The sequence below is a fragment of the Chionomys nivalis genome, chromosome 17, assembly GCF_950005125.1.
Source record: "Chionomys nivalis chromosome 17, mChiNiv1.1, whole genome shotgun sequence".
NCBI lineage: Eukaryota > Metazoa > Chordata > Mammalia > Rodentia > Cricetidae > Chionomys > Chionomys nivalis.
The window spans coordinates 5,494,847-5,507,296 of NC_080102.1; the positions used below are offsets into that span (position 1 = coordinate 5,494,847).

Genomic DNA, 12,450 nt, shown 5'->3' on the forward strand with positions numbered 1-12,450 from the left:
ACACATTTTACTAGTTTAGTTATTACTTGCTTGTGGGTTGTGATGTGTGTGTTTGAACTAATGTTACTTTTTATTTTGCCAACAGATCATTGTCTGGGGAGATTACGGCCGCATGGATCACAAATCCTTCATGGGAGTGGCCCAGATACTTTTAGACGAACTGGAACTGTCCAATATGGTCATTGGGTGGTTCAAACTCTTCCCTCCCTCCTCCCTGGTGGACCCCACCTTGGCACCTCTGACAAGAAGGGCTTCCCAGTCATCTCTGGAAAGTTCCACTGGACCTTCTTACTCTCGCTCATAGCAACCGTAAAACTGTTGTCACCACTACCAGCGACACACACGGAAGAAAACGCACAGGTCGAAAGCCCTGGCAACACTGCATGCTTAATGTTGTGTCCTTGGAGCCCACACCTAGGGCTCCAAAGCGATCCTGTGTCCTCAGAGGGGGTCGTCCGCACTGTGCCCCAGCGAAGGCCCTCAGGTGACGGAGCAGAGCTGTGAAGAACTGTCGGGTTTGGAGTTCAGTGACACTCGAGATCCAGTCCAATCTGAAGCCATGGATTCATCTCAAAGAATCAGTCAGCCCTTTTCAATGGCACCTTTATATTTTTATCGTTTTTCTTCGTTTCTCTGACCCCAAAGCCTGTTACGCCACAGAAATGGAGCTCTACAGCCATTAAGCCACACTGCAGGCCAAGGAGCAAAGTCTAGGAAGTGTCAGGTGGAAAGCAAGAGACCAAAGAAGTGGCCGGGAGCAGAGTCGGCTCCGGCAGGGAGACTGGGAGACTGGGGAGCTCCGGGAGCATGGCGTTCGCTGATGCGGCCGTGGTTGGACTCTGGAAATCTGAAGTCTGTGACTGCACTGCACTGGATGAAGTCAAAGAAACTTCCCTGCATGGACACAGATAGCTGAATATTTAAATTACTTTCTCGGGGCTGCAACTTGCAAAAAAAATAATAAAATAAAATAAAAATCAGCCATTTTCAACAATTTATATTATTTTTAAAAATAAATTTCACTAGTGCATGGTTTTAAAATGGGAGCGAATGCAGCAGGGTGATACCAAGACACACCATGTTTATTCTCTACTCTTAGTCTGTGTTTTGGCAGACATTACCAATGGAAATACTTTCTAGCAGATACTGAAAACCCTCTTTATGTGACAATAGTGTAATATACTCCATTTATTCCCATGGTACATATACAGATCTTATGAAGTTCAACGTGTGCAGGTTTTTCACGTCCTTCCTCCTCTTCTCCATCTCACTTTTAACCTCCTCTTTCCTTTCTCTCCTCCGGAGTGACCCTTACACTAAATCCCTGCAAGTCTTTGACCTGACCCCATATTTGGTTCAGAGCCCAGATGCATCTGAGTTGGTGAATTTCTCACGTCTGTTCGGGAGCTCTCTTTATCTCAGGCATGTTGAAGGATCCCACAACATGACTGGCATATAGAGCAAGTCAGCACGTGTTTGACAAAGAGGATGTCTGAACATTCGAAGTTTATTCAACAGTGTATGGGAATTCTCTTTTCACCTCAAAACCTCAGTTCCAGGACCCCTAAAGTCATGTGGCGTCGTCACGTCTCACGGATTTGTTTTCAGCACCAGCATTATCCACACGGGGGTTAAGCATTGTTTGTAGGCCTTAGGTTTTATTTGTTTTCTAATTCGTTGGAACAGTTTCTTTAGCTGATTTCCATTTACTATGTGAATAGAAACACGGCCGACTATGTGGAGCCCTGAAACACAGGGCTGTTTATTAATTCATTTTTCTGTAGGAAAATTCAATTTTTCACAAAGTATATTTCTAAAGAAATATAGTAAACATAAATTTGCAAGAATTTTAAAGCTCCAATATTTGGGTGACTCCAAGTCAATATGATGCCTCTTACTAGTTATCCGATGCCATCACCAAACGTCTACACACAAACCTTCGAGGCAAACGGCGCCTTTGGTCTACGGGCAGTTTCTACCACTGAGTGGCGCTGCAAGGTCCAGTTTCTCTCCAGGTCCCTAAGAGAGGAAATGTCACTGGTCATCATAAGTCACCCATCCTTCCCGTTCCTTACGTAGGCTTTGGTCCCACGCCCTTAGAGATTGGTGTTAACTCCTTGCAATGATTTTCTGAAATCCATCTCCATCCCATTGGTTTAAATGGAGGCCATGCACACAGGAATGTTTTCTTTGTTTCTCTTTTCACATCCAACGCTGACCATTGCAAACCGTCATGCTTGACACGGTGCAGAAGTTGAAACGAGCTGTCACTCACAATGCCTTCTCTTTATGTGGTGCAACATGAGCTAGCTACACCCAGACCGTGTCTTGATTTTCTGAGACCTAGGACAGAGCCAGGTGAAGGTGAGGTAAGAAGGAGCACGGTGTGATGAGACAGTTTAGACACCTGTGTACCAGCAGCGACGTGGGTGGATAGACCTGTAGCATCTTTGTTCTCCCTTACCGTGTTCCTGACACTAAAATGCAGTCACGTGATCTTTTCTGCATATTCCTATACACATTATTTCTAATTTTAATAAGAAGGACTTGACTGTGGAATATTTGTACATACTTGTCATTATGTAGTATTTATTTTAAAGTTGGTTACCTTTTTTTTAATTTTCACATGTCTGCACCTCTATGGCTCCATCGTGTAAATAGCACTATGCCAGTGACCGTTGCTGCCCTGTATATAGAATGTTTTCAAGTAAAGGGAATCCCAGCTGCGGGAGAATGGGGGGAGGGCAGATTAGGCCTGTAACAAATACAGACTGATGTAAATCCAATTCATTCTGGTGATGGTATTTAACTCTTTCAATAAAACATTTTCTTTACATAAGTTGTTCCTGGTGCTCTCTGGGGCATCTTGTGTCCCCAAGCCTCCTTCCATTCACCCTGTGAACTGGTCTGTCATTCCCAGGCAGTGACGCTGCTTCTCTTACTCCTTATGACATGAAGGAGTTTCCAGTTTCACCACGTTGCTGTTAGTAGACTGTATCTATAAAGTCCAGGGAGATTTCTGCTCTTATCAAAAGTTGCTGGTGCCTTCCAGTGAGTTCCTCAGCTGCTCATAGACTTTATGAGCAGAGCAGGTGAGATCTTAGAGTTCATCCTGAGGGTTACTGACAGACAGCGGGGTTACTATGTCTCGGTCACTCTTCTGTTGCTGTGAAGAGACGCCATGAGCGAGGCAACTTATAGAAGAAAGCATTTAATTGGGGCTGGTTTACAGTTTCAGAGAATTAGTCCATTATCATCATGGCGACATGAAGGCAGTTGCTGGAGCCGTATCTGAGACCTGGATTCTGATCTGTAGGCAGAAAGAGGGAGGGTAAGAAACATCAAAGCCCACCCCCAGCAAGCCACCTCCTCCAACAAGGCCACACTTTCTAATGTTTCCCAAACAGTTCCACTAACTGAGGACCAAACATTCAAAAAGACCACTACGCTGAGCATCCTGGTCCATGGGAGAAGACGGCAAACCAAGTTCCCATCCAACTGATGTGTTTCCATTGCAAGTCTGCTCAGCTTTGTGAGGGGCCGGTGGTTGTTTGCAGTGGTGGAGACACATAGTAGGAACTCGGGGACTAAATTAAATTCATTTAGAAGCATTGTTCCAGGCAGAGGAGGGCACAGAACAACAGGACGGCCCCCAGGGAAGCTGTCCTTCTGTGAAAGACAACCCAGGGTGAAGAGTTACAGATGTAATTGCAGCATTCCTAACACGAGGTCTCTAGACTCCTGAGAGAGCAGTCAAGTGTTTACCCGGTCAGGTGGTGGGGGGAGCTGGTGTCTGCAAACAGGTTAGATAGAATGAAGGAAAAGGGGTGGCAAGCTAGAGAGAGCTGAAAATAGTCTAAGCAAGAAGAGCTACGAGATCTGGAGGGGTCCAAGCCTACCACCTTTGTCCCTGCGCGTCTGAGCAGCGGCACACTCAGGACTGGGTGAGAAAGTGAGTGAATGAATCAGCGACCCGAGAAAAGGAATGGGGGTTCTGGATTCTGGCTTATTTTTGAATCAATAAAGAATTGGTGTTTGAAAAGCTAGTTTTTGTAAATGTTTATTTGTGGGTATGTAGTGGGTGGGGTGTATACACGTAAGTGCAGATGCCTTCAGGAGCGAGGGGCAAAGGAGTCCTGAAGTGGGGATGCAGTCAGTTGTGAGCTGCGCTGCCTGAACCTCCGGGCCCTCAACAAGAGCAATCACTCTTAACTGCTAAGCCATGTCCAAAGATTCTCAGACTCTGAAATTCATGTTCAGAATTCACGTAAGACAGAGTCAAGAAACTTCAAGTTGGGATATCCTTAACACGCTCAATAACTTCCTGTCCTTGTGGCAAAAGACCCATCAGTATTGTTTCCATAAGTCCTGTCGTCTTCTAATTTATCCCACTCCCATGTCCCCAACTGATAGTGGGCTAACGGTGCAGACTTCCACTGGATCAACCCTGTGCCTAACCTGTGAACATTTTTGTTGGTGTTCTGTTTCACTTTAATACCAAAGAGGCTGTCTATCTCTTCTATTAGATACAAAAGAAAACTCGGGAGTGCTGGTGGTGCTTTCTGCTACCACATCAAAGCTGGTGTTCCTTAAGAGAAGACAAAGTCAGCAAAGCCAAGAGGTATAATCAGAAATGCTATGGGTTTCAGCTGGGCGGTGATGGCGCACGCCTCTAATCCCAGCACTGGGGAGGCAGAGGCAGGCAGATCTCTTGAGGTTATGTATCCAAATGAATTTGCCCAGGATGAACCTAATGAAGCTGTAGAATCTCTAGGAGGCACTGAGGGTCACCAGGGCAGTCTTTGTAGCCCTGAGGGAGCACTAAGTACTGGCCAACCCCTTAGCTAGTAGTTGGTTTCCATGGAATGCATCCCACTGCACAGTCTCAGACTCCTGATGTGAGATAACAGATTACATTGTGTAAAGATAGGTCATTGTGATTGGTTTAATAAAAAGCTAACCAGCCAATAGCTAAGCAGGAGGTACCTGTGGGGCTTCTGGACAGCACTCTGAGAAGAGAGGGGGAGTCGCCAACCAGACACAGAGGAAGCAGGACATGCAGGACAAGAGGTAAAAGCCAAAAGCCACATGGTAGCATATAGGCGAACAGAAATGGGTTAATTTAAGTTATAAAAGCAGTTAGAAACAAGCCTAAACTAAGGTCAAGCTTTAATAATTAATAAGGAGTCTCCATGTCATCATTTGGAAGCCAGCAGACGGGACAGAGGAAGACTCATTGCAGGCTCCCCTAAAACTGAGTCTCAATCTCTCTTCAAGTATTTCTTTTTCTGAAACACCCGCTATCATATAAAAACACCGAGAAGAGGGCTGATCGTCAGCCACAAGCTAGACCTTCAAATACTTTGTTAGCTATTCTATTACCCCCAGTTCTTAGAAAGCATAATAGCATGTCAGCTAAAAGTACCTGCTCCAGACTAAAATTGCTATCTGAACTTGAACATAGTCTTATCTGATAGGTATCTACCTATCTGTGAGGGCCGTGTACCCTGTTTCTCCTCTACCAGGGAAACAGGAAATATTTTTCTTTTTTTTTTTTTTAGTATTTATTTATTTATTATGCATATAATATTCTGTCTGTGTGTACGCCTGCAGGTCAGAAGGGGGCACCAGACCTCATTACAGACGGTTGTGAGCCACCATGTGGTTGCTGGGAATTGAACTCAGGACCTTTGGAAGAGCAGGCAGTGGTCTTAACCTCTGAGCCATCTCTCCAGCCCAGGAAATATTTTTCAAGAGCTAAAAGGATTAGGTGGAACATATTAGTTGAGAGACTGTGCGCGATGCCAGGTAAGCAAGAACTCAGGAAGAGGGAGCTGCCCCTGTTACAGCCGCAGAGTTACCATACACATGTGTCCAGTTTACCCTTCCCATCATAGGGATGTAGACTTCCTGGGGCCGCTTTTCACTTACAGAAACTGTCATCTTACCCTCTCCAAAATGAAGCAGATAGCTCCTAATGAGCATTGGCCTGAGGAGGGGAGTGCTCTGGACACAGCCCACAACACTGCTGCTGTTCTCTGCAGCTAGCTCCTATCACTTTTTCAGAGCAAGCGGGTGGTCAGTCCAGCATCTCGGATCCTCCATGGGATCTTCATTCGAAAGCCAGAATGCTCCTCCAGTCTGTCTCTGTGGCATTTCATTTTTAGCCAGGGGCAAATATAAAAGTTTCTTCTTGGTTATTTTTTCCGTATGGATTTTGTCCAGTATTTCAAGCCGCTAGGATCATGACTGTCCTACCACTGGCTCACTCTGAATTGTGTGAGGTCTGAGGACTCGTCTGAGCCATCAGCCTGCATTGCCAGCTTTGCGTCTCCTGGAATCTGATAAGGGTTTCCTCTGGTTTTGGTTCATGTCTTTCACAAAACATTGACTAAAAGGAGCCAAGATCAAAGCTCGGTAATAATATTAATCACCACTAATACTTCCTGTCACGTAACACATCACTTACAAAGCAACTTTAATTAATGCATATGACCCAAGTAAATTCTGAAGACTACGTTCTAAGGAACTTCAAATCTTCACTTTGAAAGTATGAAAACTAAAGTTCAGCCAGGTTAAATCTTATGGCCAAGGTCACCTACTGGAAGGTGTGTTGGCTGCAAACCTGGGTCTTTGGACAATACTTTGGGTTTCTCACTTCACTGTGAAGGTGCTTCACTCAACCACAATCTGCTAGGTCTACCCTACTATGTCCACAAAGGATTCACGAAGATCATTCTAGAACGATCTACTGAAATATAACCATGAATAGTATAGATCCCTTTTGAAGGGTGGGGATAGAGGCTGTTTATTATAACTGCACCTGGGTTTCCTGAGGTGTCGTTAGGATGCGCAAGTGGGATTAGCATGAAATGGGCCTTCACCGGTGGCTCTTACTGTGAGCATCTCTTTCTGTTCTTTAGTTTTGCCACTTCTGGTTGGAGATTCCCTGCGGTCTACCTACTTGCAAACAAGAGGCAGGGAGAACTGGAAAAGCACATCAGCATCTCTTCAGTCCTGTCACCAGATAGAGAAAAGTCTACAATCTACTCAAAGGGTCAATCTTATTACTTCCTGCAGCTTTTGTTCTCCCTGGGTTCTGACCTCCTGCCGCGCTGCCTGGAAGTAAGTTCCCTGCTTCTGTTTGTCCTCACTCAGTGGTCCAGCCTCCTCCTGTCATATTTATTTTTTAAAATCTGATTTCATTGATAGCACCACTATAATGAAACTATGTTTAGTAAGCTCTGGTTCTGTTTATGCATATGCTTTATATTCTGATTTTTTAAAATCTGATATTCCTTATTATTTTCATTGGAGTAGAATGATAATTTCATTTTTTCCTAGATTCTTCCATGATCTCTGCTTATTACCACCCTTGCCAGTGAGCCTTTAATATGGCCTCTGAGGTTAAGAGCAGTGACTGCTCTGCCAGAGGTCCTGAGTTCAAGTCCCAGCAACCACACGGTGGCTCACAATCATCTGTAATGAGATCTGGTGCTCTCTTTATAACAAATACATAAATCTTTAAAAAGAAATATGGCCTCTGAATGTTTCAAGGTGTCAATGTAGAACTCTAGACACCTGCCTGATAACCCAAGTATCCATTTTCTTCATGTCTTGAATGGAAAACAATATACTCACTCCTAAGTGCTTACATGACTGATTTCTATGTCACAAAGTGGACATTTTTTTGTCTTGTAAAAAATTATACTCAAATAACTCATATGTATTGTTCAGTCTTAACAATTCTCTGAGACTACCGCAGGGAAGGAGATGAGATTATAGACAGAGAATAAGCAAAAACAAGAGGCGTCTGAGTCCACATAGACCGACAAAAGGATCATGAGTGGTTGACTGGGCTACAGGGAACACCGCTTCTGTTCTCTGCTGGTCCTTCCATCCAAGGCGCAAGTCTTCTTTTGGAAGTGCTACCGTCTGAACAGTCCAGCCCCAGCTGGGTGTCCCCTGCTGGGTATGAAGGTGGTTCTGCTAGAGAAAGGTGGTGAAAAGAAGCAGTACAGCAGGGGACAGACCACAGACCAGGGGAGCTCTCTCGGGAACCTCAGGCCTTGAGGAGACACTGGGGGCAAAGACATGAGCAGCCTTGCTGATTCTTGGTCAGGAATGCAGCTTGGCATACAGAGCATACAGACGTGTGCAAAGCTTAGGTGGATATTGGTTGTGACACAGTTCTGAAAAATCAACTCTTGGATGGTTGACGGAAGAGACAAGGGGTTGACTCACCCTGAATGTTCTAAGTTTGGTAAGTGCTGAGTGCTTAAAATGTTGACGATTCTGACAAACTTTAAGTACAAACTCGCTACCTAAAGACTGTTAGGAAAATAATCCCCAATACTTCAAGCCAGAAGTACAACTTTCTTGTTAATGATTTTCTTAAGAAAATGGATAGGATGCAAATCAGAGTCTCATGATCATGTGAAAGTCAAGCCCAGCAAACCAGGAATTATCTCACTCCATAGGGACTTCATCAGCCACCTTGGGGGTACCCACGGGCACATCTTTCCTGCTTTACGTCACTTGGGGGGGGTTGAGTTTGGACATTGAAGTCTATTTAATAGAAGCTGAACCTCAGACCTTATCATTCTGCATTCAAGATACCAAGGAGGAGAAAGGAAGAGGAAAAGAATTGCATAAGAGTGAACCAGGAGAGAAAATATCTCAAGCCCACACCTTAACTAGAATTTGACCTGGTTTCTGTGTAGAATTTGGTCCCTGGTGGATCAGGAATGACTTGTATAAAGCCATAGGTAGCAAAGACCCTAGAAAAATGGATTGATATTAAATGTTTTTTCTTCTTTATGGTTACTTTGCACACAAGACAGTAACTGTACATCCTGCCAGAATATTTGTATCCTAGGAAAAGGAAAAAGAAAGTAGAGAACCAATCACTGGGCAGTGGCTTTTGAAGCTCTTCTGACCGTACTGCTCAAGACTTCTTGGATAGGAACTATTCAATACTTATATTATATTAGTTGTTAACATTAATGGGGAATAGTACTGGTTCAATAATTAACCTCTGCATTTTATGATAATTGCAAGATTTGTATAGATGTTCTTAGTCCTCTCAAAGATCCCTTTAATCCTATATTTGCTAAGAGATTTTTGGAAAGTCACAAATGGGTGTTAGATTCTCCAAATACTTTTTCAACTTCTATTGAAGTGATTATGAGTTTCCTGTAATGCTGTGTTATATAGGGAATGGTATAGATTGATTTTCCCCAGTGTTTAACCATCTGACTATTTGGGGGACATTTAAGAAAGACATATTAGCACTATCTTCATGCAGTAGCAGTTTACTTTGTCTTGAGGTCATCAAGGTTATCAACCTGGCAAACACATTACAGAAGGAAGACTGAAGACCATTATCCACAATGGATTCAGATGCAGGAGTTCTTAACAGTGTACTACCAAACCGAACCCAGCCTTAGAGAAAGACGATGATGCCAATTCCACATTCAAGTCACTTCCCCCAAATAGTCAGATGGTTAAACACTGGGGAAAATCAATTTTACTAAACTTTTCAAAATACCAACCTGGAAATGTGTTCTATTCTTCTTTGTTTTCTGTGCATTGATTTCTGTTCTTGAAAATTTCTTGCTTTCTTAATCACCTTAAATTTGATCTGTTCTTTTTCTTGTTCCTTAATGGGAGAACTTATACAATTAATCTTATAGTGTCTTGTCTAATACACATCACGAAGCGACCCATTTTCTTCCAAACACTGAATCTTCTCTGTTTGTAATTCCTCGACTCCAGGGTTCCACTCAGTGCTTTCTGTTGAGTCTAAACCACACAGAAGTGCATCAACTTTAAACATTTGGGCATTTTATTGTACTGATACTGGCTTGAGCAGAAAGAACATTTCAACTTTGCTCCTGTTTCCTGAGGCTCTCCTTGTCTGCCCGCCCACACCTGTTGGTTATGTTTTTAGTCTCTAAATGCCAGTTACATCCTATTCCTTGATACTAGTGTCAAAGCTGTCATAGCCTAGCTGGGCAGTGGTGGCACATGCCTTTAATCCCAGCACTTGGGAGGCAGAGGCAGGCGAATCTCTATGAGTTCGAGGCCAGCCTGGTCTACAAGAGCTAATTCCAGGTCAGCTAGTGCTGCTACACAGAAAAACCCTGTCCTGAAAAACAAAAACAAACAAGCAAACAAAAACAACTGTCATATCCTTATTGATTCTTGGTATTAGGAAAATTTGACTCACATTAATTATAACTGTATGTGTTTTTTGATCATTATATAATCCCATCAGTTACTGAAAGGAAGGCTTTAAAATCTACAGCTCTTACTTGTAGGTTGATTATTTCTTTCTTTAGCTCTATAAGCTTTTTTCATGCAAAAGTTCAGTTATTAACTATGGAAAATATACTATCATTAGATTTTCCTGATTAATTAAACTGTTTGCTGTGACGGAGCAGCCCTTCATCCCTGCATTGCTTGCCTGCCATCTGCCCTGTGCTGTATTTACAACACTCTCTGGCTCAGACCTGTCTGGGTCTACTTAGTGTGTCTCTTTTCAGGCAACATGTGATTGGATTTTGCCTTTAATTTGGTCTTTTAGTCTTTGCTTTTAATTAAAATCCATTTTTAATTATAGGTATACTTGTGTTCCATGTAGGGGGGTGTACATGTGAGCGCAGGTGCCTGGGGAGGCCAGGGAAGAGTAGAGGACCCCCTGGAGCTGGGATCACAGGGGCTTGTGCGAGGCCCATTCTCTGCAAGAGCAGTAGGCGGTCTACACCAGCAAGCCATCCAGCCTACTTTCTGCCTTTTAAATGGAATAAATTAATCTATAATTAATATAATTATTGCTATGGTTGGGTATCATCTTTACCATCTTGATGTTCTGTTTCAAGCTTTTTCATCTGCTGTTGTCTTTTTTCTTTTCTTATCTTTTGGATTAATTTGTTTTTTTAATATTCCATTTCACTCATCTATTTCCTTTACATTAATTTTTAATTATCACTTCTAGATAAATTACAAAATGCACCCTCAATTTATTACTGCCAACCTAGATTAGATATTTTAATAATTTATGTAAAATGTAAAACTATCATAACAGGAAAATCTACCAACTCCGCTTATTCTTTTGACTATTTTTGTTATTTAGTTTGCTTACTGAAGTAATAAAATACCATATGAATGCATCAATTTCCTTTTTGCGGGTTTCATTTATTACTAACTCCCTCCTCCGTGCGTGTGTGTGTTTGCATGTGCATACAAGGACATGCATCATAGTACACCTGTAATTATTAGGAATCCCTGTGAGAGTTGCTTCCCTCCTCCCACTGATGGGCTCTGCAGATTGAACTCAGATCATCTGCAAAGAACCATACAGCCGAGCCATTTTGCTGGCTCCTTACCACAGAGCCGTTTTGCTGGCCCCTTGCTTCAAATCTCAGGCATATATACATACTTGATCTGATGTATTTATATAAAATCTAGGAGCCACAAGTGAGTGAGGAGAGAGAGAGCTATTTGTCTGAGATTTAACGCTATTATTGTCCCCAGCTGCATCTACTCTTGATGCAGTGATGCAACTCCATTCTTTTTTATGACTGAAATTTTCCTACTTTGCATAAGTACCACATACTTCATCATCAGTTCCTCTGTTGATTGCCATCTAAGTTGTTTCCCTGACATTGCTATTGTGTATAATGCTACGATAATCATTGACGGGCCAGTCTCTCCATGATGTGCTGACTTCGAGTCCTTCAGGTAAATATTCAGGGTGGTATAGCTTGGGAACATATAATCAGTTTTTGGAGGACTTTCGTGCTGATCTCCATCGTGACTGGTGACATTCCTCACAGCAGCGTGTGGCTGGACTCTCCGTGCAGTTTTAATTGTGTTTCTCTGATGCATCATGAGACAAAACATTTCTTCATGTTTATTGGCCATTCGCATTTCCTCTTTTGATGACTTTTCATCTCATTGGTGCACTCGCTTGGTGATTGGGCTGATTTCTTGTTTGAGTTTTGGGTTCTTTTATGTCTTAGATATTAGCCCTCTCTTAGCCGTATAGGTGGAAGTGGTTTTCCTCCCCTTCTGGTCTGCTCTTCATTCAATCATACCTTTGCTTTTACCCCAGGTTTTGAATTATATTTTTGGTAGATAAAGACTTGGGTGGTTTCCCCTCCTTTCACAAGTTTAAAAGTGTCATTCCATCGTCCTCTGGAATCCATTGTTTCTGATGAAAAGTTATCCATTATTTATACACTTGTTTTGTAACTTTAGAGATCTATGTGAGTGCTTCTAAGAGTTTCCTCTTTGTCTTTATCTCTCGGAAATTTGACTACATTATACCCAGGTGTGCTTCTCTTTGCTTTTAAATTGCTCAAATGGCTGTCACATTTATTTCATCCTTTCTTAGGGCAGGTCAATTTAGGATTTGAACTGTGTCTTATGGCATAGCCTTTACCG

The 12,450-nt window shown here is 42.7% G+C and overlaps 1 protein-coding gene across 44 annotated transcripts in view; it reads left to right on the forward strand.

Moving 5' to 3' along the window:
• The window catches only part of Rims2 (regulating synaptic membrane exocytosis 2), a 377,964-nt gene extending 375,131 nt beyond the window's left edge, over positions 1 to 2,833 (forward strand). For all 44 annotated transcript variants that reach the window (XM_057791762.1, XM_057791764.1, XM_057791769.1 and 41 more), the window contains one exon: positions 86 to 2,833. In XM_057791762.1, coding sequence (XP_057647745.1) covers positions 86 to 304 — 219 coding nt within the window. In that variant the 3' untranslated portion in view covers positions 305 to 2,833. The remainder of the gene's footprint in view (positions 1 to 85) is intronic.
• Positions 2,834 to 12,450: the final 9,617 nt, after the last annotated feature.